Source organism: Centruroides sculpturatus, unplaced genomic scaffold (genome assembly GCF_000671375.1).
Source record: "Centruroides sculpturatus isolate CEXI.00-Female unplaced genomic scaffold, Cexi_2.0 scaffold2104, whole genome shotgun sequence".
NCBI classification, from domain to species: Eukaryota; Metazoa; Arthropoda; class Arachnida; order Scorpiones; family Buthidae; genus Centruroides; species Centruroides sculpturatus.
This window is the reverse complement of record NW_019386440.1, coordinates 21,508-48,614: the sequence shown is the minus strand read 5'-3', so window position 1 is coordinate 48,614 and position 27,107 is coordinate 21,508. Positions and strand designations below refer to the sequence as shown.

General features: G+C 32.8%; 1 protein-coding gene across 2 annotated transcripts in view; it reads left to right on the top strand.

Annotated features, from left to right (window-relative positions):
* LOC111614971 (WAS/WASL-interacting protein family member 3-like) overlaps positions 1 to 27,107 on the top strand; it is a 59,104-nt gene that overhangs the window by 18,999 nt on the left and 12,998 nt on the right. The window contains exons 4-6 of one of the 2 annotated variants that reach the window (XR_002755016.1): positions 13,376 to 13,708; positions 17,366 to 17,800; positions 25,878 to 25,971. Coding sequence is in view for 1 of the 2 variants with exons in the window: in XM_023356343.1 (XP_023212111.1) it covers positions 13,376 to 13,708; positions 17,366 to 17,800 (768 nt within the window). In the remaining variant the exon portion in view is untranslated. The remainder of the gene's footprint in view (positions 1 to 13,375; positions 13,709 to 17,365; positions 17,801 to 25,877; positions 25,972 to 27,107) is intronic. The other variant, XM_023356343.1, reaches the window with a different exon arrangement.

The window sequence follows — 27,107 nt, the reverse complement described above, 5'->3', positions numbered from 1 at the left end:
TATGTAGGATGTCTGCTTTATGTTCTTTGATCCTCATCTCCAATTATCTTTTTGTGGATCCCACATATACAAAGTCTATCCCACCTATGATCTTTTATGGGGATCCTGTATACTCCTGCTAATTTGTTGTGATGTGGAGTATCTTTTGCATTATTTAGCATTCTATTAAACTGCAAGAGAAGATAAATGTATAAACAATAAGGATAAACTATCTTTATCGATAGCATGGCAAATTCCTATTTATGATACATGAGAAGCCAAAAGTGATCCTTCTATCTACAGAGCATGTGCAAGTTTAAGACGATCAGTACACGGGTTTCCTTAGAACAAGGCGTTTTAGAATTCGTATGAAACAGATAAGTTCAAATACCATTTATTCTGCCTGTTTTCTTGTATTCACCTGAAGAAGAACTAAGTTCGAAAACGTTAGTGAAAGTGTTTTAAATAAGCACTGTTTTGGTTTTGAGTCAGAAGTAAGTCGTATATTTTACAGTGTGTATTTATGAGATTATTTAAAAGTACTTTTTATATCATATCAAATACAATCAAACTTGTCTGTAATGGAACCCTAAGAGACCTAACAACTCTTCTGTAATAGACAGGTTGTAAGGAACCAAGTCCGAGCATTATTTTTATTTACTTTTATTTTTGCTTTTTATTATATTTTTGTTTGGGGCTTATGTTTTGTTGGGACGAAGGTTTCCTCACCATTCACCTTAGAAACTTAAAAATAGAAAAGAAACTAACTCACCAATGAGAGAAAAGTGCTGTAGAAAAAAATTGCGCACACTTGCGCTCCCGAGCGGAAAAAAGTAGGTCTGCGCTGAGAAAGGGGGGAGACCCCACAAGCACAACTTAGGGACTCGCTAAACCTTAAAGAATAAAAACATCTTGAAAATTGTCAAAAAGGATAATGTAAAAGGTTAGTGAGTATTGTCGAAAAATAGGCTGCCAGACAAATAGAAAAAGTTTATTGTTAGCAAATAAGTATGTAAATGAGGGGAGTGATCGCATTCAGAATTGTGACCTCACCTCACAGTATAAAGACTGAACCTCAAGTGAAGGTGGATGAGGTGAGCTTCTGTTAGCAACAAGCTTGGTGAGCTTCATAGCAGTAAACGAGAGAGAGGTGTCCGATAGGATAAAATAGTTCCAATTTTGAAGTTATTCGATTTGTGGATCGACAAATAGAGAAAGTCTTGAGAGTTGAGGAAAAAGGTTCCTAGTATACTGAGGTGACGATTAAGATCTTTAATTCATAAGAATTATTGTACATAAATTAAGTCTTTGATTTTGTCGAATTCCAAAGGGGAATAGAATTAAGTTAGAAAATAGATTGATTTGAGTTTTGTCGGGTTGATTCTTATTGACTTTCATTGAATAAATTGTTATTTGATTTTACTAAATTTTGTATATAGTTTATTATTAGAATTATTTATTAAATATTTGATTTGTTATTGACAAACTTTGTCATTATTTAATTCGATGCACGCTTAAAGTCCAGGCCTGGCATACTAATGCGAATCCGCGTAAAGTATCTGTTAGAGAACGGCTATTTCCGGCACACAATTGTGTTGATAATCGTTGGAAAAGTCGGTAAAATAATATAGTACTTTACAAGGTTTCCACTATATACAGGTTACCTACTATAGGTATCTCATGATTAATGTGATTAATAAATTTCTCAATTTGTGTTTTGAAACTGTGTCCTGTTTTATAATTCTTGCATAGTAAACACTAGTATTGTGTTGTATTCCAAAGACACATGGCAAGTTTTCCATCAAATATCTTTATTAGTTGAGTCGATACGAAGAGGTGCAAAGCCCGAAATGAGTACAAAACAATGTACCATATCGACTCAACTAATAAAGATTTGACGGAATACTTGCCATGTGTCTTTGGAATACAACATAATACTAGTGTTTACTATGCAAGAAATTTCTCAATGTTACTGTGTATACCAAAATCACATTAATCAGATACTGTAAGAAGTTTTTAAGAGAAAATCCCACCAGGAGACGAGAGAGAAATGTGGGAATCCGGTGGGTAAGAAATAGTTTTTTCTTACTCTTGATCGGCCTCAGATCGGATAGATCCACCTGCAGGGTCATAAAATGGGTTTTTAAGAATATATTTTTGTACAGGAATGTCGTAAAATCCCCTGTAAGTTGTTTTTCCTGACATCAGCCTAAATAGAGCATTAGGCACACAAATGAGTAAATTAATATACTACTACAAGAGGGAGAGACTGTAGGTAAGTGATAAGACTTCGGCATAGAGTTGAGCTCAAGAATGAGGCCACAATAAAGTAACAAAACATTATTTAATAAGAAATAACACACAAAATACAGCTATGGAGAGATTATTAATCCCTATCTTATTCGCATGAGAGAGAGAGAGAGAGAGAGTTTACAAGTATTAAGACATACTACCTCAACTGTAGATCATGAACTATATCTTCTGATCGGTGACGAATCATTGATAAGGCAGGATGACTGCAGTGGAAGTTCGGGAGAAGTATGAAGTTCTAGATGGGAACTTATGGCGCACAAGTTAAATCTATGGACGAGAGATTCTTATGGCACTTCCCCAAATTCTTGTAGATGGCTGTTTTTTTTTTTCTGTGGCAAATCTGTTCTTCTGTAAACTGCCTTGAGTGGTGGGAATATCACCCTTTTTATCATCATCAATCAAAGATTGTGATTAGTCAGCATTTAAGTTTGCAGATGAATGTGTGGGGATGTGAAGAGGGGGTGACTGCCAGATGGATGTCAAATTTGTAGATAAGGTCTTGTGGGAAAGGAAGTTGATTTCCTTTTCAAGTAAAAAGTGATATTGTATCTTCCCTTTTTGTAAATAACTTTTAAAAACTAAATATATTTTCCACACTAATTAATTAAATAAATCCTGATTTTTACAAAAAAAAAAAAAAGCAGAGGGCACTAGTTGTTTTTGAGACAAAGAAGAAGGATGGTTGTCTAATTGTTGTAATTAATTGTTTCTTTGATCCTCATCTCCAATTATCTTTTTGTGGATCCCACATATACAANTTTGTTCAGTAGTTTTTTATCATTGCTTTTACCTTATTCAAAACAGTAGTAGTATATTAAATTAAAATAAATAAATAATAAAAAAAATACAAAAAAATCAATAAATAATAATAAATAAATAAATATATTATAAGTATTTATGAATAAAAAAAAAGGAAAAAAAAAAGTACACATAACAAGAGAATCAAACCTAAGCATGCAAGTGTACAAGTCAGGAGCATTACCACTCATGCCACAACACGCTCAGGCGGAAGTATGCATACCTTATATATAAAGTGCTAAATAAAACTTTAAGTTCGTTTTTCTCGATTATATTTGAGTGTTGCACTTTAGTATTTTACAGGTAGTACACTCACATGGTGTACTACCTCTACACCAAAGATCATCAAAATCCATTTACCCAAAGCTGTAGGGTCTCCTTGTAAGTCCTATGAGTATGATGCAAATGCTAATGGAAGAAGTAATATTATTAACCAGCAACAGGCAGTGTGAAACTAAGGAGTCAGTTATTGAAGTCCAAACTGTACCTAATTTGACAAGTTCTCTTCCAGAATTTAGTGGTACTACTACAGAGTGCGCTAATGAATGGTTGAATTATATTGAATTGACTTGAATTCAACAGAGACTAACTGAGATCTATGTTTTTCCACTAGACATCAGCAAACTGAGAGGATCAGCAAAAAACTGGCATAAAGCAATTGGTTACCAGCTTTTGGACTGAATGGAAGACAAGCTTAAAAAGCGAATTTGGTAAAAAAAAAGACTGATGTTGAGAATGTGGTGTGACAGAGTGAAAGAAAGAGAACAAAGACAAGATGAGAGTCTCGCAAATTATTTCTATGCTAAGCTGTGTTTGTTGTGTACCAACTGTCCTGTAAATGTTACTGAAGCTGGTGAAATTGATTATTTACTGTATGGAGTAAAAAAATAAACAACAAACAGTTACTATTGCTACTCATGATGTGTACAGTATTGGAGAACTACAGGTTATAGCATGCAAGATAAATGAGCAAGAGACTGAGGCCAGGATGCATATGAAGACTCAATTTTCCAAATAGGTTCCCAAATAATACAAATACAAAAGTAAAGGATCTGGCTATTGCAGTTGATGCTATTAAACATATAGATGAGAAGTCGATAAGAAGATACCCCAAGTGGAATGCTCAGATGCCTTTATAAATGACCCAATGTTACAAATGTCAACAGTTAGGACATCTAGCCAAGACATGTCCAAATGAAAATATTGCACAGGCCAATGAATACAATGCTGAAAGAGGAAGCTCAAAAGAGATTAAAGACAGCAAGAAACAAAAACAACAGAGCAATGCTTTAAACATCAATGCTAACACTTCTAAAGTTCATAGCCCATATGTTAATGTTGACGTCTCAATGATAGGAAAGATAAGAGCCCTTGTTGATGCAGGTTCATGTCATACAATAATTCATTGGGATCAGTTACCTGATGGTAAAAGGATGTTAGATGACGACACCACTGAGTTCACTGGTATTGGCATGACAAAGGTGAAACCAATTGGATTTGTTGATCTATCTATTTGTTTGAAAGGCCATGTCACCACAGTGAAAACAGCAGTGTTCGGGAACAACCCAGTTCCTTTGACTTTAGGAGTAGATTGGATCGGCCAAGCAGGAATGAAAATGATGTTGAGGAAAGATAAATGTGAAATAGTCACAAGAGATGGTAATGTGATTCCACACAACCTCCCATTGAAGAAGCAACACAAGAATCATGTTTGTTACTTCTGTGAGGCCCTGGAAATAGCCCCCACAAAAGGGAAAGATATAAGAAAAAAAAAGTTTAAGTTAAATCGTCAAGAAAGCAAAGTATATAAGTATCGAATCAGCAATACCGGACTTTGACGTCAGCGCTCATAAAGAATAACGGGAAAAACAAAATTTTAGATATAAAAGAAGAAAATTTAAAATATTAAAGTTAAGATGCAGTGTAGAAAGCAAAACGAAACTAGAAAAAAAATATCAAAAAGCATAGGTGTCATAGTCAACAATTAAACGTGATCAGAGTCGAGAATGATGGTGTCGGATAAACCATCTCCAGCCGACCTTTTTCGTGAACCTTACGAAGCTCCATTTACACCTGGAAGACGAATTAGAAAACGGTGATGTAAGGTCTATCCAATTAGCAAAAAGCCGATCCCGAAAAACTTATAAAAGCACCAAGGACAATTCCAAGGACAACAAGACTTCCACTAAGACTTCCATTAAAACTTCTGTTGTGTTCGTGTATCTCTGTTTTTTCACGTATCCTTTCATACTTGTGCATCGACTTTCGAGTCTTCGAACACTTTTGCTCAACGCTGTCCAGGAGCCCCTACGATGCAGGACCAGATCGCCGCCGAATGATGCAAAACCAGCACGAATGTCGAAAATTTCCAACAACACAGGACCTTGCCAATGAGAGACTTTATGTAAGCATTATCGTCCGGAATAAACGGTTTACCTTTGTAAAACACTTGTCTTTGCTGTCTTTAAAAACCGCCACCCACATGCGCAAAGACCTTAGACCATCTTGACAGTAAGGAAAAAAGTCTCCCCCCAATTGGCATTCTTACACTTCCTAGTGCTGTAGCAATACATACAACAAAGAGTAAGACTGTTTGAAGATCAATGGAACTATCATCCCTAACCTGAGGAATTTGATGAACTAGCAAATCCAGAGGAGTTCAAACTACAGAGAGCCAGGAATCAATTTTAAATGAAGAACAAAGGAAGGAAATTGAATTGCTAATTAGACAATATGACCATATATTGCAAAATAAACAGGAGAATATAACAGAGTTCATCATCACATAGAACTGACAGACAAAACACTGGTGAGGAAAATACCATACCATTATTCTTGGAGTGATCGAGAATTTATTAATGCAAAAATAAAGGAAATGCTTTCATCAAACATTATATGAAAGTCAAATTCACAGTATGCATCTCCAGATATATTAACCAAACAATCTCACCCTGTTATGACAAAAATACAACTTTGTATTGATTATTGGGGTCTGAATAGCAAGACAAATAGATGATTCACATTACCAAGAATAGATGATACTCTGGATAAGTTACATAACACCAAATATTTTTTGTCTCTTGACCTTAAGAGTGGTTACTTGCAAATTCTGATGGCAGAAGAAGATATACATAAGGAAAGTGTTCATTATGGTAGACAGATTGTATGAGTTTAACAAAATGCTATTTGGATTATGTAATGCCCCTGTACTTTTCAGAGGGCGATGTCAGAATTGTTTCAAGGACAAGAAGGAATTTACGTAGATCACGACATTTTGTTTTCATCAGATTATGAACACCACAAGAATTTAGTCAAAACAGTACTAACAATACTAGCAAAAGCTCATTTAAGGATATCACCACAGAAATGCCAATGGGGATTAAGAGAGATTTCTTGTTTGGGATACCATGTGGATGGAGATGGCAAATGACCAAATCCAAAAAAAAATAACAGAGGCTGTTAGTCACATAAAAACTCCTATGACCAAGAAGCAGTTACAATCTTTCCTGGGACTTATGTCATACTACAGGAGGTTTATTCCAAACTATGCCTTGATTTCAGCACCATTAAAATGAATGATGAAAGTAAACAGTTATGAATGGAACCAAGAAACTCAAGATAGCTTTAATAAATTGATCCCGTGTATGAGGGAAGCACCTATACTTCACCACTTTCACCCTGATGCTTTATACGAGGTACACACTGATGTCTCTCAAGTAGATATTGCAGCAGTTCTTATGCAAGTACAGAATAGAAAGAAAGTTGTTGTAGAATATGCTAGTCGAAGTACCAGTGATACTAATGCATTCTTCATTCAACTGAACTTGAAGGGATTGCAGTACACTGGACCATCTGTGAAAGATTTCAACATTACTTGGTTGTAGCAAAATATGACCTACTTGAACCTATAACTGGTGTGTACAGAGTTTAATCTTCCAAAACAAACGTTTTCTTAACCCCTTCTGGGTTCTTCAGGTAAATCAGCTGGATTGAACATGAATACTACATACTACATATGGAGAGATAGCATTATACTATTTATTACGTGGTAAAGCATAAAGAAAAAATTACTGGGGAACATATGAGATCGTTGTTAATTATTTATCTCACTCTCATGTATGTTATGTATTTTGACATAACTTTCTCTTGTGTTTGGACATTGGTCGTCAAGTTCGAGCACTTCCAAACATGTCATGTGACAGAATACACAAACAAACCGAACAATTCAAACTCAACAGTGTTTGGATTTGTTCAAATTTTTCTTATTCGTGTTCGATTTAGCTGATTTACCTGAAGAAGAACCCAGAAGGGGTTAAGAAAACGTTCGTTTTGGAAGATTAAACTCTGTATGCACCGGTTATAGGTCCAATTAGATCATATTTTGCTATATACAACCTGGCGTGCAGTTGCTGTTTTATTACTTAGTTGGAAAGAAATTTACCTTATACACTGATAATTGGGCAATCAGTTGTTTGAAGACTAAAAGAAAACATGGATGCAAACTTACTCGCATAGCTTTAAAGTTACAGTAATATGAATATGACATTAAGCATAAGAAAGGAGCTATCAACATACTACCTGACATTTTATCTAGAAATCCAATCCAAGAATTGAACTTACAAATGCTAAGCAGGGAGAGGAGAATCTCTAGTGAAATTGAATGTCGTCAAAGCGACAACCCAAAATTAAACAGCATAATTAGAATATTGAAAGACCGAAATCTTTCACTAGAAGAGCAACATAAGAGCACTTCTACAAAGAATCAATTTGTGTTACGGAATGATATATTATATCACTATGATGTTCAAGATAGAAATTGTTTACAACTTGTATCAGAAAAATAAACCTGAGGTCCTGAAAGCCAATCATGACAATGTTTAGCTGGCCACTTTAACGCAAAAAGAACCTTGTTGAGAATCCTAGATCACTATTGGTGGGAACATATAGTAAAAGAGGTTAAAAGTTACATTAACAGTTGTCAAGTGTATCAAATGAATAATGATTATCCATTGAAAAGCAAAGCTTTCTTACAAACAAAGTATGTACCCTTTGAAATGTTAGGTCTTGATCATATTGGGATACTCCCATCAAGATCGAGAAATTCAAAAAGATGGATTTTAATGTGCATAGATTATTTTACCCAATATTTAATAGCTATCCATGTGAGTAGTTTAAGCACGGAGACCACCTTGAGAGTTTTACAAGAGAATGTATTCGATGTGTATAGGTTTCCAAAGATGATTATTTCCGATCAAGGAATGTCTTTTTTTGTCCAAAAATTTTGAGAACTTTCTGGAGAACCATGGCATTCATCATATCTGAACTTGAGCTTTCCACTTCCAAGCGAATGGACTTATGGAGAGAACAAACTGTACTCTAGAAGACATCTTTAGGAAATATGCTGGTGATGATATCACAGCTTGGAAAAGACATGTATCAACAGCAGTGTTTGCTTATAACACGATGAAACACAAGTCAACTCAACAAAGTCCTTTCTACTTACTTTTTGGTTTTGAGAAAAGAACACCATAAATACAAAGATTAGGAGAGGGACAAACTCTGAAAGAAGCTGAGAATAGATTGACTGAGCTGTTTATTAATCGAGTACAAGCAGTTGAAAATCTTGCTTAAGCTCATGATCAAAATAAAAAATCTTTTGATAAAAATAAGCACAAATCTAAGATTAAGGAACACAACTTAGTGTAATACCATCGTTTAAACAGACATAAATTTCAGAGCAAATGGAAAGGCCCATATATATTAAAGAGGATAGTTAACCCTGTCACTTATCTCATTGAGGGAATTCAAGATGATGACAACAGGATTGTATACATCAGTCAGATTAGTCCTTATCATCTAAGAACTGATTGGGAAGGACTGTGTGCAAATGAAACTACAAACTAAAAACTGTTACTAATGTCTCTAGAAGAAAAGACAAGAATTTTAAACAAAAGCTATAGTTTTGTCTAAAAGCAGTCATAGCCAAGATGTAAGAAGTTTTTAAGAGAAAATCCTGCCAAGAGCAAGAGAGAAAAAAAGCAGAGGGCACTAGTTGTTTTTGAGACGAAGAAGAAAGACGGTTGCCTAACGTTATAATTAATTGTTATAATTGAATTTTGTTCAGTAGTTTTTTTTATTGCCTTTATCTTATTCAAAACAGTAGTACACTCCATAAGTACGAGTTGTACTGTACAAATACACTGGTACCTCAAACTTGATTGAACAATCACCACCTGCTAGAACAAATTTTTTGGTTAATAACAAATATTTTTATTTTAACTTTAATTTTTTTCATTCATCCATAAAAAAGTTCTCTAAGATAAAAATGAGTAATCAATTTAAAAATAAAATAAAACCTTACAGCTGCCTAACTTCATGGGTCAAAATACTCAATTCAGTTCATTTTTTTTTCATAAGTGAAAAAAAAAGCAAACCGTGTGCAGAAACAATCATCAGCATGTTTTACAACCATTTCAAGTGGATGCAATATTTCAACAATATGTGTCTGTGATGCACGAAGATTTGTTTCAAATTCACAACTTGTTATTCATCAGTCTTAAAAAATTTCTTTTTGCAATTTCTCTTCAACAGCTTTTCGGGTCTTGTATGTTTTGTATCCTTTAGTTCAAAATTTTCAAAACCACATTTGACACATTCAAAGTTTAGAATCATCTTCCCCATACATAGTATGAGAATTTTTTACTGTTTGTATAGCTTGATAACCTTTACAAAACTTGAAAAGTATAAGATATTTTATCTGCAGATATTTTGACAAAATGTGATGTAAAAAAGTTTAACATAAGCTTCAAAACAAAGAATACAATTTCTCATCAGGAATAATGTGTTGAATTTCACAACTTATAATTACATCACATTTATGTTAAGTAAAAATAGCTGTTAATAAATATACCAAAAAACTTTCTCTTAAATCCCAATAAAATTACTGTAATGCAGCTGTCATATTTTGCTATTTTTTATTGGGTATATGTACTTTACTTTTTGACTTTATGATTTATACATGCTAGGCTTGTAAACTTGTTAAATTTGTGTTAAATTGGATAAGGATAATTTTTTTGTTATATGGTTTGATTGTTTCCTGTTTCCACATTGGCTAAGTTCTGCTATATACAGGCTAATTTACATTTCTTTACGCAAAAAATTCAAGGAACCAAAGAAGTTTTCTGTTAATGACAAGTTTTTGTTATATACAGGTTCTATTATTAGATATGTTTGACTGTATTTTTTTTATAGTATTAGGTCTATTTTTTATCCTCTTATGTTTACATTGTTATATGTTATTATTATTTGTAATTTTTATCAGGAATCTCTGTTCGAGGGCATTCATATTTAATGCTACTGTATGTATTTGTGAATAAAAATAAATACTTCAATTGATGAAACTTAGTTTTATCATTATATGCTCTATGCCAGAGGTTCCCAACTTATTTTTATTATGGAACAATATTAAAAGCACTATAAATTTATATGATTCTTACTATATTTTTATGTGAAACATATTTAAAATATCACAAAATGATTGTAGTGCAAATCACTAATCACCTTTCACTGATATGCCTGCTCATAAGATGTACCATTGTGCTTCAACACATTTTACGTGATGGAGTATTAATTAATGCTTGGTGACATTGCATGAGTGTCATGTCATGTCATTGGTATCAAAGTACTGTGTCATTTGGCATCTGACATGATGCTCCCATTATTAAATTCAATAGATTCATGCTGCAGATATCAATTAAAGCATACTAGGTAGTCACTTTACACCAAAACTAAAATTAAAATTAAATCAATTGAAAATTATAACAATGTTTTAAGAAACCATTTAAATGTTGTTTTAAATTTGATTTATGATTTGAAAATTTCATTTCAAATTGTAAATCAAATTTATTTTTAAATTTGTTATTTGTTTGCAGCAGTGATGGAACATTTTGCTTTAATATATATATATACTGTAGGCCTCAGCAACCTATGACCCGCGGGTCACCGAGTGATCCATTTCATAATTTCAAGTGACCTACTTGAGTTCCGAAGATAAAATATAATACAGTATATAAAATAAATTATAAAACATAAATATGAAATGAACACTTGAAGAATACATTAAAAAAATAAACTGAATATATGTAAAGGAATTACGAAACTGAATATAAATAATAACATTTTTGTGTGATTACAAAGTTCTAATAATGAACATGCATTTTTATTTTTAAAATATAAAACTTATAACATAATAACAAGAAACAAGAATAAATCAATAAGTTTGGCAATGCTGATGCATAATTCCTTAATTTAACAGACATGTGGTAATACTGGTGAGACTGTTTTAAAATGAAATTACCACTGACTTTAAGTGTCTTCTTAATACATATATTTTGGTTGATTTTGACCCGCAGCCAAAAAAGGTTGCTGACCCCTGACATACAGCGTTAATGATTGTATTTTTATTTATATGTTAGATTCTTTTTAAGATTTGTTTTATTGAATGATTTTCTAGCTTTAGTTTGTTTTACTGTTTTTATGGTTTCCATTACCTTGTCAAACATTATATTGCAACTTTGATTTGTTTTGTTACTGATAAATTGGTCCCCACTATTTATAAAGCTATAAATAACTCTAGCATGCGTATACTCTTTTCATATAATGATATGAGGACTTGATCCGAGACTAGAACAATTACACCTCCCAAATCTGCATTGGCACATTCATACATTACTAGACTCAATAGTTTTAATTGTGGAACCCCAAATTTTTATTAGTGGAATCCTATAGTTCTGCAGAACACAGTTGGAAACCCCAGCTCAATGCAAATCTATAATAAAAAGCTGATTTAGTGATAGGATCAGATTTTATTGAATCTTTTTCTGTTAAAAAACACCTTAATGAATTGTCAAATTTTATATTTTATTATTGAAATAAATACAGACTAAATTGCTGCAAAAAGTTTGATTTTGGCTAACAGATAACTTAGATGTTTATTAAGAAATGTTTTGGGTCCATATTGATCCATTTTAGCTTATATATAATACAAAATTAAAATAAATTTTAATTTTGTATTGATATATAAGCTAAAATGGATCAATCTTTTAAATTTATAAAAGATGAAGCTGAAGCGACTGTTATTCATTTGATAACCAACAGATGCTTATAAAAGATATTTTTATTTTAACACTGCTGTATATTTGTTTTTTTCCCCAATTTTTTTTAAGACTTCAAAGACATTGTCACTTGTTAACTACAGTGGAACCTCGGTATATGACCTTAATTCATTCCTGATGTTTAGACTTATACCGAATAGGATGTATACCAAACCAACCTTTCCCATAAGAAGTAATGTAAAAATGATTAATCCGTTCTCACGAGAAAAAATGGCTGGCTTTAAACACCTCGCTTTTTTGGCTAGCTTGTCTGCTTGATTTTTCATGAGATCAGCATGTATCTTTTTAGCTTTCTCACAAATAATTGCTTCTGATATACTGTCTCTAGCACACTGTTTTTCAGTTATCCAAAGCAATAGCAATTTCTTAACATGATCTAATGTCTTCGATCTCTGTTTAAAAATTGATTTAACCCCTTTCACAGCGTTAACAGATTTAATAATGTTTTTATTTTTCATGATTGTCGATATCGTCGTTCTCGGAATACGGTATGCAACAGTTAAAATCTTGAACACGCATGCCACCTTCATATTTCTCAACAGTTTGTTTTTTCAGTTCCATTGTGATTCTAGTCATTTTTTTAGTTTTCTGTTGCTTTTCATATTGCCTTTTTGCAATTCATGATTAATAAAAATAATAAAATTTTACTTACAAATTAAAATCATAAGAAATTTAACAAAGTTATAAACTATGGCACTGCGAATGTGTAGTCTGGCCTAGTACACTGATAGTGCTACTTGTTCCATAGATGGCACATATAATTGAATTAAGTCTTATACTGAGCAAAATTTGTTTCGTCCAAACAGGACGTATTCTGAATTGGACATATTCTAAAGCAGACATATACCGAGGTACCACTGTATAGTATTCTGAAGGTTTCATTATTTTATGTTACTTTAATTGCTTGTTTTTTTAGTCAATGACCTAGTCTTGTTTTTCTTTGGTATGAAAAAATAATCCAATAAAATAAATGATTTGTTCTAGATTCCAATAATTAAATTCTTAATTCATTTAAAATATTTAAATATTAATAATTTCATATTCTTACAATTTTGATTATTTAGAATTGTAATGTAATTGTTCACATTTTTCAATTGTTTATTATTTTGTAGATAAATCAAGTGCAGAAAATACAGAAATGAAACAAGACAAGATGTTACATCCAATTCCTAATTTATCAAAAAATGCTTCTTCATTGTCTTCTAATAAATTTCAAGCTGGTAAATTAAATGTAAATGGTTCATATCAAACAAATAAATGTAACACGATAAATTATCCTGTAAAAGTAACAAAACCTACACCACCACCAGCAAGTTTAAAACCAAGTTTTAATGTAACTTCTACATCCGAAATTTCTGAAATCAACAAAACTACAAGTAAATCTACAAGCAATATTAAACCATTACCACCACCTAAAGTTTTGGAAAATCCGTCATTGAAATTTGGTAAGCACTTTTTATTATTTGTTGATTAAAATTTCAAACTGAACGTAAACTGTTTTCATACAAAAATATGTACTATTTTTTATATTTGTTTATATCATTTTAGTCTAAAATTATATTTTAAAACAATTTAACAAAATTACATTCTGCTTAAAATAAGATCTTTTGATATATAATTTAAACATAATAAAGTTTGAAATATATCAAAATAATAAACTGATACTAAAACTATTTGTTCTGATACTACTGATTTGTTCTCAACAGCAACCTTGTGGGATTTTTTTCATAGATATACAAAACTTATGAAAAGAATTATCAACACCTTCATAGTTTTGATCTTTATCATCATCTAATTCAATGCACCTATGCCAATGATAAATGCCCAGTCATTTATCATGTGACAAAAGATGATTTCATAAAAGTAGATGGGGATGACAGTTTGAAAGTTACATTTCTACAGGTGATTTTATTTTTTGTCTCTTGACATTGCACATCACTTTGAAAAATTAAATTTATATACCTATGTTTCTATTGTGGTTAAATGAATCACATCTACTGCACCATGTTATGGGATATATAACAAAATCACATTTTAAATTTCTATTTCTGGATATGTAATAATGCAATTGTTAAAAACTTGTAATATATTTCATTGTTTTCTGTGATTTCACTTCGTGCTACCAATCTTGTAGTGTTTGCATCTTATAATAGGTAGCATTAACATGACAATAGATAAAAATGCTTCAAGCTTATAAAATTATTTTCAAATCTTGAATTTCTGACCATGCTAATTCAAAATTAGACAAACTTCCAATAAAGCAAAGTGAAGACAAAGTTGAAAATTAATTTTAAGGACTTTTATTAATCTTTATTATATTTTTGTACATCTCTTCTAAAATGTAATATGCATTTTTCTGTTTTTAGATTCAATGTCTTTTCCTATACATTTTGTTAGTTTTTAATGTGTATATAGATATAATATTGTAATGTTATTAACTCAGAGAAATTAACATATTACATGTAATTACTAAGGTGTTTGTATCTTGTTTCTTATTTGGATTGTTTAATATCGCATTTAATTTACTTATGTTTTTTATACCCCTGTGATTTAAAGGTATTAGTAATGATTCAATAAAATGCAAGATTTCAATTTATTCATCAAAATTTATTTCATCCACCTCAAAGTAATCCCTTCCCATTGCAATGCACCTATGCCAATTTTTTCTCAACTCTCAAACATGCTTTAAAGTTGCTTTTGTGAAATCCTTTCAGGATTCTTAGCAAATTTATTTTTATGGCATCAATCATCTCAAAATAGTGACCCAAAGTGGAAATCTTTATTGCGAAAACAGCAAAAAGTCACACTATACCATATTGAGCAAATGTGGACAAGTGCATTATTGTGATGCAAAATCCATGATTTTTCTTGTCACAAATCAGGTTTATTTCTACAAATTGCTTTACACAAATGATGTAATAATAATCTTTGTTGACAGTTTGCCCAATCAGAAGGAATCTGTGATGCACAACACTATGACAATCAACATGACCTTGAGTTTTGACTGATTTTGACATGATCTTTTCAGTCAAGCTACACCTTTCAAATGCCATTTACTCAATTATTGAACAGTTTTATTGTCAAAAGCATAGATCAATGTTTCATCACCCACAATGATATGTTTTAGGAATGATTTGTTTCAAGAAAGTATTTCCTTACCACCTGAACATGTTATTTTTTTTTTTGAAAAATTTAACATTTTTGGGAAAACTCTAGAAATGATGTGCTGGAAACCCAAATTTAAAAGTCAACTCAACAAGATCCAAATGATACTAGAACATGTCCAATAATGTCATTGTTAAACAACCATCAAGCACCAAATCTCTGATTTGAGTGGTGATGTTCATCATTTGAAGTGGATGGTCTACCAGAGCATGGTTCATTTTCAGTGCCTTCTCTGTCTTCCTTGAAAAGTTTGTACTGTTCAAACACTTGTTTTTGATTGATAGACTGTCATTATTGGAAATGTTTTTGTAGCAGTAATTCTGTTGCAAAAATAAAATGTAATGCATGTTCTTTGCTCAATTACACTTGACATTTTGAAAAATTAATGGCACAAAAATTCTTTAAACACAAAACAAGAATTTATTTGACAAAAACAGATGACATACAGATTGATGCTAGATGTCAATGAAAGTCATATCAAACACTGAAAAAATGATTGCACGCACACAGTTTAAATGAACCATTCCTGATACTTTTTGATCACAGTAGTATTTTATTTAGTAATGTTTAGTTTTGATATTTTTACATATAGGGATGATCTTACTTTATATTCAGTCCAATACACTTTAGTAACCAATTGAACAGCTGAATTGATTTTTTTGGGCTGATCTTTTTTCCATAATATTTTAAATTAAACTCTGTTATTTCAAATTATTCATTTTAACATAAGCTTTTTCCAAATTATTTAATATATTAATTAATTAACTTTAATATAGCCCAATATGAATCTGGCTGTTGGTTTGGTTGAAGTTCTTCCTTACTCATTAAGCATTATATAGTCATTTAAGCATTTGTGTAGTATGATAAATAGTCTAAACTTGCTATATAGGGTGAGTCAAAAGTCCTTTGCACCCTTTTGATTCCAGAGTACTGAAGATGTATTAATTTTATTAATGTAGATACATAGGAAGTTGCACATGGAGACTAGGATGGAACCTTTGTTGTTATCAAAAATCATTTTCAAGGTCACTTAAAACAAAATTACTTTTACTTCAAATGAATTTAAAGATCATTTTTTAAGAAGGATTAATACCATTTATGTAATGCTGATTAAGAATCCAGAAAATGGTTTGACTAATTAAATGGGGTTCTTTATCTTTGTTATTGGACCTTTTACATTACCTTTGCTCATCAAAAAGTTAACCTTAAATCATTTTCAAGGTCAACAAAATATTTCATTCAGTTCTCCATGCACGACATTCTATGTAATTATATTAATACAGTTTATACAGTAGAACCTCGAAAACTCGGCACTTGATAACACGGCACTCCGGATAACTCGGCCACACCCTGGCAGTGAAAAAAAAAATCCTTAGTTAATTAATTTTCATTATAGACAGCTTTATAAAAGTATAAAAGCTCTCATAAAGTATTATTCTGAGGTCTGTCTTATCGGGTAAATTACTATACACAGTGTATTCATTAATTTTCATTTTCATGTAGTAAAGGCTCTATGCCTTCATAAAGGACATACTTTTCCTTTATTTAAGGGTATTTGGGCAGTTTATTCTCTGTTGTATTCTCAAGTAAACAATACATACAAGTAGAGTACAGTATTTTCTGAGGAAACACTCATACTTATTTTTTTTAACCCCATTCCCGATAACCTGGCATTTTCACAAACTTGGCCGCCCTTCGGTCCACATTAGGCCGAGTTTTCAAGGCTCTACAGTATATCTTCAGTATTTTGCAATCAAAAGGATGCAAGGGGCTTCTGACTTGCCCTGTATTTTCATAAATATATTAATGATATGATATTACAGTATGGAGGATTGTTCTGTTTCTCTAAAATTTGTATTATTTCTTAAAAGCAAGTTTAAAGTTTAATTATTTTTATTTTATCATGAATTAAAATCAAAATTTGTATTTTGTTTTAGCTACTATGCATCAGCAAGTAAGTAAAATAGACAAAATACATCTTGGTGTTGCTTCTCCAAAATTGCCTGTTCGTAATCATAGTTCACCAGATAATTTAAATGAATTAGTAAAATCAAGTTTATCTACAAATAATGCTATAAATATATCATCTGTGAAAAGATCAACTTCTGTAGGATCAAGACAACAGTCTCAAATTAAAGCTCCAAATTATCGACCTCCACCACCTCCACCACCTGCTAAGACTTCTCCATCTGTAATTTCTTCTGTGCCACCACCTGCTAAGATGTCTCCATGTTTAATTTCTTCTGTGCCACCACCTATACCTAAACGTTCAGTTGCAACACTTTCTAATTTGAATCCAGCTGTTGTAAATAATAATCCGCCACCTCCACCGCCACTACGTACCACATCAAAGAATTATATAACAGGACATGGTAAGATTAATACTAGTATAATAGAGTTAAAGACAAATATTTGATAGAAATGTATTTTTGAAAACTATTGGTAACAGAATGTTTTAAAAACAGTTTATAAAAACTCAACAATTTGTTAAATATTTTTAAGTTTAATTATTCACATTCAAAGGAATAATTAAATTTCATAAAACATAAAATGTAAAGGCAATAAATTTAAAAATTTTCAAAGAACATGAAAAGGAATTTAAAAAACAAAATTCATTATTATGGAAACAAAAATTGTTTCTCTTTTTATAACAACAGATAATGACATTAATACTCAATTTTTGTTTCAAATTGCTTGGAGATATTCAAGCGTATCATTTGTAAGTTTTATGGAACAATTACTCTCTGAATATGAATAATTAAATTTGATAATTTTTTGTAAAATGTTTGATGTTTTATGAACATGACTTTTAACACACTGTTGAAAAATTATTTCAATATTTGGTGACTTAGTATACAATACTGTGATATACATGTACTTTAATATACAGGGGGGATATTCCTCTTCTAGCACAATTAGCAGGGGGTATTTTAAAAGTTGGGGAATATTCAGTTACATAAAAATAAATTCATAAGACCATCAAATCATTGCCTTGGCACATTAAACATTAATGTATTTTGTTTTCTTTTTTAAAATTGAAGGCTAAATGCAAATAAAAATTTGATGTCTTCACACATCCTTAAAAACCACTGGAATGCAATTAACATGAGCAGAGTCAACCTTTTGCTTGAGGCTCTTCCCTGCTTACAAAATACGTAAACTGATTACAAGTCTTTCTGGCACCAGATTCTCATAAAAATGTTTTTAGAAATTTTTCAAGATGAGTATTTGTAAGTCCGACTTAAAAGGAAGGCTAACTCTGTTCATGTTAATTCGTTTCTGTGGTTTAAAGGATGTGTGAAGACATCAAATTCTTATTTATTTGTATTCATTATATTTAGTCTTCAAATTTTAAAAATTATATTTCATCCTGGATTTTTAGAAATTATTCAAGAATTAATACATATATACATGTAAGCCTATGTATATAGAGTATTAATGTTTGACATGCTATAAATGTAGAGAGTTAGAGGTCAATGAGATGAATATATTTTTTTTACAAAGCAACCTAGGATTGGAAACAAAACTTGTCAAAGTTACAGCTTGCAGAAAATTTAGATGTGCCCATATTGTAGGCAACTGTGCAACTGTATTGAACCTTTACAAATCAGGTTGGTTTCTACGAATTGCTTCACATAAATGATGTAATAATAATCTTTGTTGACAGTTTGACCAGTCAGAAGGAATCTGTGATGCACAACACTATGACAATCAACACGACCTTGAGTTTCGACTGATTTTGACATGATCTTTTGACATTAATTTTGACATTGCATGGCAATATTTTCATAGCAGGGGATTTTAATGCAAAATCCCCAATTTGGTTTGCTCCAAATGAAGACTCAAGGGGACAGGTTGTCAGGGACTTTATGGAGGAGTTACAGCCATATTCTCTTAACACAAGCAGACTCCCCACATTCTTTGCTCCTACAGGAGAGAGCTGGATTGATATCTGCCTGGCCAACAGTTCTCTCTGTGGTGACATTTATTCTTGTTTTAATGAGGACAAGATTATGGGTAGTAACCATCACTATGTAAGAACCACAATATCACACAGCCTTCTGCCAGGCAATGTCATTAGAAAACAACACACAAACTTGGATCTTTTTGAGTTATTAGTCCAGGAATTACAGAAGCCAGTCCCTTTTATCAACCTACAAACAAAGGAAGAGCTAGACACTAATAGAGGAACTTTCGGTGATAGTACAACAGGCATACAATGGGGAAACCACCACAAAGGACCAAATCAACAAAGTTCTTGGTGGACTATGGACCTCCAGGATATGCAAAGAAAAGTCAGAAAAATGAAAAGGACTTCTGCAAAATGATAGATCCTGCTTGCAGAGAGCCCCTTTGTCAGGAGTATGTCAATGTACAAAGGGAGTACAAAAGACTCATCAATGACATTTGGTCTGCCTTATGGAAGGAGTACTGTGCCAATGCATGCAGCCGAGACCCATGGGGAAAACCTTTCAAATTAGTATACAATAAATACAAGCACATGCACATACCATGCTCTGTGAAAAAGGCTGATGGCAACTTCACAGAAACTATAGCAGAGACTTACAAATACCTTCTCTCAGAACTCTTTCCACAGGACCACGAGGACATTGACAGCCGCTGTCATGTGAAGATTAGGAAGGAGTGCCCTCCTGTGTTAGTGTTCAAGGTTCCCACCTTGAACACTAACACAGACAGGGACTTTAGTTCCAGTAAAATTGCCAAATTATTTCAGGAAATAAACTGGAGGAAAGCTGCAGGCCCAGACAAAATTACAGGGAACATGGCCAAACATACTTTCAATGCGATTCCAACCACTATGTTAATAATTTACAACAAATGTCTTCAACTCCAGTATTTTCCCAAAGCCTGGAAATGGGCTGAAATCAAGCTTATACCTAAAGCCCAAGCAAGAACTAGTGTAACAGCAAAGGACTTTCGCTCTATAACCCTACTACCAATCTTTGGAAAATCCTTAACTACCGTGTTTCCCCGAAAATAAGACAGTGTCTTATATTAATTTTTGCTCTGAAAAAGGCGCTAGGTCTTACTTTCAGGGAATGTCTTATTTTTTCCAGGAAGAAAAATTCACATTTATTATTGAACAAAAAAATGCCCAAGTCAAACAGACGAGAGTGACGTATATCCGGTGTGTCGAACTGTCGCCTTTTTATAGCGTCAACATCGAACTCGATGACCAATTAGTGCTTACTGAACCGTAGCACTATGCAAATGTCATGTGGCGTGATTCCCGGCCGACCAATTAGCCATCACCAGCCGTAACGTTATGCAAATCTGTGATTCCCAAGCCATAGTCTTATGCAAATCATGCCGTGTGGCGTAATTGTCTGCTGACCAATCAGTGGCTGTACTTTCAAAAAGCCAACGGCCACTTTCAACCATCTGTCGATGACCGTTACGACTAAAAAAACTTCGCTAGGTCTTACTTTCAGGGGGAGGTCTTATATTTCGCAATTCAGCAAAATCTGTGCTAGGTCTTATTTTCTGCGGATGTCTTATTTTCGGGGAAACACGGTACTCTGCAGTGAATGAATATACCCGTCAAGTGTGATCACATGGCACTGGAGAACATCATCTACATCCACAAAACAATTTTGGGGATATTGTCAAAAACTAGACAAAAATTACCGCAAAAATAAATCACAGAAAAAAGGAATTATGTGACAATAAAGAAAGATTTTTCTTTACTAGATATAACTGTTAAAATTTTTTTTTTCCGAAACAGAAACGAGAAAAATGTGTGGGAAAATTCTTAAAAAATTTCCCACATTTATTCTCCACTACATCGTGATAGTGCCATATTTGACTAACCCTCTTACGGAAGTTAATATGTAAAAGACTGGAATTTAAAATGGAAAAGATTAAATTTTCTCCATACCAATCAGCACAGATTCAGTAAAGACGAGTACGATTACGGTACTACACCAGATGATTGAGTTGATAAGGAACACAAAACAAAATGGCAGACATACATTGGCAGTATCAATTGATTTTCAAGGGGCATTTGACCACATGTGGTGGCCAGCTATCCTCTCAGCACTAAAAGAAGCAAATTGCTCTAAAAACATTTACGGGCTCTATAAGAGTTTCCTTATGGAAAGAAAAGCAAGCATAATGCTCTGCTCCAATGTTATCATGAGCGATATAGACCGAGGGTGCCCTCAGACTCGTTGTCTGGGCCAATTCTGTGCTTGCGCAATATAATATTTTCAGTCTCCAAGAAACCTCCTTAGCAGACATCACTATCAATATATTAGGATTTGTTGACGATACAATGATTCTGATGACACACAAAAACTAAGAAATCTTGCAGATTCAGATGAACAAACTTCTAAAAAATGTAAACCTCTGGGCAGAAAAGAAAAAACTGATAATCAACCCAGGTAAATGTGCAAGTATACTTTTCCCACGGCATCACCCACCTAATAAGAAACCAGCAGTTGAACTGCCTGGGCATAGGATTAAACATAACTCAGAGATCAAATACTTAGGACTGATGATTGACGAGACTTTAACATGGAAATCACACATTCACCATATCCATAACAAGGCAAGTTAAGATGGCCTACTCTCTGCACTGCATCTCCCAGAACACATGGGGAATAAATTATAAGACCAGCCAGACAATCTATAAATGTGCAGTTGAACTGGCTATTACTTAATGGGGTGGAGATCTGGGGAGAAGTTGCCAACAAGCAAAACATTAAGAAACACCTTAATCCAACGAATGAGTTTAATATTGATAGCTAAAGCATACAGAACAAGCCTGATGAACACATTACAAGTAATTTCAAACATTCTACCACTAGACCTAAAAGTTCTAAAAATATATTGAAAATACCATCTTTTAGGTCAAAGGGCAAAGAGCATTCAAACTCCCATTGTTCGTGCTTCTGTGGAGGAACTTATAAAAGACATCCAGAACTACAGCCTGGACTCACATCAAAAGACTAACATAGTTCACCCTGCTGAACCAAACCTGGAAATTACTGAGGCACCAGCAGTAAATGACAAAATGTACAATGTGTTTACTGATGGGTCGAAATCTGCCAAGGGCGTTGGGTGCACATTAGTTGTTAATAACACCTCTGGACGGTCAATTTACCAGGCCTGCTTCAAACTAGGAATGCAATTATCAAATAACCAAGCTGAAAGTTTGGCTATTTTGAGGGTATTGCAATATATCAGACAAGCCAATGTTCAGAAACAAGACAATACACATCAACAGCGATAACAAAATGGCCCTAACTCTAATCAGGAATCTGCGCACAAAGTTAACTATAGTTCAAGAAACTATCAACTTTCTGACACAACTTAGAGGAAAAAGGATAAAAATCCTCTTAAACTGGGTCAAAGGGCATGCTGGGATAACTGGGAATGAACGAATTGACCTACTCGCAAAAAAGACGGCTAAGGCTGACATACCCATCTCTTTCAACACCCTTCCATTGAGCCTGATCAAGTCCCAACTAGACAACATTGTAACCGAAATCTGGCAACAGAGGTGGGAAGCAGAAAAAACAGGCAGACTTGCCTTCCAGTTTTTTCCAAGCATTCAGGACAGGAGGCACGTGTCTTTTTACCATTCAAATCATGCATGGGAACTTCAGGACATATCTGAAGCATTTCCTGAACAAAGGGAATGGGAAATGCCTAGCTGAGGATCAACATGTGCAGCATATCATCTTTTTGTGCACTAAATACAAACAAGAAAGATGAATTTTAGCGAGCACTCTGTATGACCACTCTGGTTTTCACTGGCCATGTCAGTTTGAAAGCCTTTTTCACGAATCAAAAGACCCTACAGGCTCTTGAAACTTTCATCAGAGCTACAGACATTCTAAAGTATAACAGCTAGGCGAACTATTCTGCGGTTCCCCTCTTGTTAGAGAGGGTTGTACATACACATTTTGTTCTGGCCCAGTGGCAAGACAGCTGTTGGGGCCCTCTTCTCCTGTACTGGCTGTAATGTACATATGGGATTGTTTTTCTTTTGTTATTGCTTAAGCCATGGAGGGCTTTGTCTGTTTCCCCCCACCCAATTGGACTTGTTCATTCACATTTTTGTGTGTTGAGTTCCAAAACAAGTTAACCGTTATGGAGCTCCTGCCTCAAGTTGCAGAGGCAGTTATTCTGTACTCAACTGTGTGTTTGTAATTTGTGTTCATTGGTGTTATACAATTGACACTCGGTGGCACTCTGAAGTCTAATGTTTCACACTTTCCTGTTATTCTTTTCTTCATTGTTCTCACTTCTGCTATAACCCTTCATATTTCCTTTTCCAAGGCTATATCTATTGGTGGAGGCCTTCTAATCCTTGGGTAAATGTAAATATAAATGTCAAAAGCATAGATCCATGTTTCATCACTCATAATGATATGTTTTAGGAACCTTCCCTATTTTTTTATTGTGTGTGTGTTTTGGGATAATGAATACTTGATATACAAGAGTACAGTAAATGAAACTTTATTTGACATTTTTCTGCATATTTACAATAAATGTTTGAAGTGGCAACTGCACAGAGGACAAGAAATCATATTTTGTTGTACCCCTTCTTAATGATTGCTTGTTTTCTTCTGATTGTATCAAAAACTGAAATGAATCCTGTTAGGTGGGCAGGGGTAACTTCAGAATTTCAAATGGGATTTCTCTATTTATTTATTTAAACAATGTAATTTTAATTAAACCATTTTTTCCAAAAATTTTAACTTCAAAAGGAATTAGTATTTTTAGTTATTTTCAAAAATTATTATTTTAGCAGTATAGAAAATTTATTGTAAACAAAAAACAAATCCTGAAATTTCCCATTATTTATTTGTTTATTTCAAACTATTTAACAGAATTGCCATTTTCGATGAAAAAAATTTTTTTATTGGATGTCTTTTAATCACCAGTAATTTTGTAGATACAGATTTAAATAGCACATTTTTTGAAGGAAGAAGAAAAATATTTTATTTTAAAAACTATATTTCCTGTAAAAATTGAATTTAATCAATTAAAAATTCTGAATTTATTCAGAATTTTTCTGATATATCATTTTCAAATAATTTTATCCAGAATTTACCTCTGGATGAAAATTATTCAAGTTTTTATCTTCATTACAGAATTATGCAATTGTTTAAATATCGATCATTAAGACATTTAAATGTTTAGTTATAATAAATTAGATCATAAAAAAAGTACAGTATAATCAAACTGTTATAACAAGCATTAGGGGACTGGCAAGATTTCCTAGTTATAACTGTTACTCATTATATCTGTGAATAGCAGTGATGCAACTAGGGAAAAAATAGGCAGCTGTTTTAAGTGCAAACATGTAGGATGTGTCCTGTGGGCAGCAAAATTTATAGCTATTCCAATGATGATTAATGAAATTTATCTTTTAAGTTTTAATTCTAAATAGGTTGATTCAAGAATATATATGCATGTATCCCTTGTACAACATCATACTTTTACAACACTGTTTTGCTCCAACATGGTTTGAAAATTGGGGATATAATCCATACGACATGACTTTTGACTTCACTCTTAACACTGTTTTGGAAATCCTTTGTTCAGAATTTTTAAGTGTAAACTTCATTATTTGATATTTTTTTATTCATGTTAGCACATGTGTTCTCTCAAATTTGCCCATGGATTTTAGAATATTGAAATTTTTAATTTTTGTGTTTTTTGTCAGGTTTATTGTAAAGAAGACTAATAGAGCAAATTGTTTCTTCCTTGTCCTAACTTTCCTATCAACCAGATGTTGTCATGGTTGCTTTCAGACTGTCACTGTGTTTTCTTTTTTATAAATTAAACTTTGTCTTTAGTAAAGATTACTTAAACATTTTTAGATAAGTGCTATTAAAATTTTTTTAACTGTAGGTAAGCAATCATTTGAAAAATGACAAACAAATCACAGCAGTATCTCAACACTCAGACAATTCTGTATTTGAATACAAATTCTGGAAAAAGTGACTGGATACTCCTATGTTTCATCTTTTGTCTATATTAGTCTTTTGTTTTGTATAGCACGGATTTACATAACATGCCACTTTTTCAGAACGTATCTACTGTATTATACAAGGGGTACCTGTGTATGTAATTACATAACACGGAATTTTTATTAATAGTTATATAAACTACAATATAATTATTATTTAATTTATTTTTTCATAATTAAAGATAATACTAAGTAATATTATGCCCAATTTCAGTTAGTGTTTTTTCTGCAAATCTTAAAATTGATGATTACTTTATTTTTCAATAATGTTGATACTGTTGAAGATGACAAAGAAAACTCTCTACATACTTTGAAGTTTTTAGCACCACGTTCTAATTCATGAATAATTTCTACTTTATCATAAACAGAGACATTTTTTTCTTCATAGATATCTTTTTCATATAAGGGTTCATTTCCAACTAAAGTATATTGTAATTTTACAGTTGTAGTGAAGATTAGGTAAATTGGCAGAGTAGGACTGGAAGCTAATTGAGAAAGAGGAGACTGTCCCCAAAAAGAAAGTTAAGTGATAAATAGGTCTGTAATCAATGCAAGTTGCAAAACTAATTATACAGTGGTCATAAAACTAAGTAATCCTTTCAGTTTATCTTTTCCAAGAATTTAGTATTGCACTTCTTACCATTGTACAATTAAGAATGTTCATGTGTTTGTATAGCTGCCAAAAGTTTGTTTGGTATATTCATGAACTACCTTTGTTATAACTGTAAAAAATGTATGGACATATGCATAAATTAAAATCATAGCATTTTGCTTGTTATAATTGTAAACTGGTTACACAGGTATACCTCGCGTTACATCGTTTTGGGTTAGGTTTTTCTCGATTATATGTCATTTGTCAAAAATACTATATGGAAAAATAAAAATCAAGGTTAAGTCATTTTATTCGACTTTAAACCTGTCCGCCACAAATATTGAAGTCGTGATATCACTAGGAAAGTGTTAAAAGTACATAAAATCATATTAAAATACATACATTTACAGTAAATGTTAATATAATCATCATAAAACCTAGAGAATGAAATATGAAAACATCTGTTGGAGTCACAGATGTTTCAAAAATGCTTTGATTAAATAGCCAAATGAGTTTTATCAGCATTTTATAAATATTATTTTTCATATTTTTTCATAGACTTATTATAAAATAAATATTAACATCAAAATACATTTTAAAACATTATAAAAAATATGGTCATGTTTTATAATAATAATAATAATAATAATAATAACAACTCTCCCGTGGTCACCACCTGGTCGTGGTGGGAGAGCCCAGTAGTTTTACAGATCCATAGAGCAATGCAGACTGGAGCACAAGCTCCTGGTAGGGACACCCATGCCAGTAAGGTCTATGGGGAGAAATGAAGCTAAGAGTGACCACACACCCACATTCTGTGGAGATAATCATTATGGTAGTAACCAGATCTAAGTATGATACCGGCTCGGACGTCGCCCGGGTTAACAAGGTCCGCGTTCGTGGGTTAGGCAGAGGCTCACGTTCGAAAAATAGGCTCCAGTCTCCCTTGGTTACCGGTGGCGAAAGCAGCGCCGGCCCAAGCATGGCTACTGCAATGCCCTCAACAGATGTGAGGAATCAACCTAGCCTTGGTGTTTCTGTGGCAATGCATCCACAGACCACAAAGGCTGGAAAACCACGC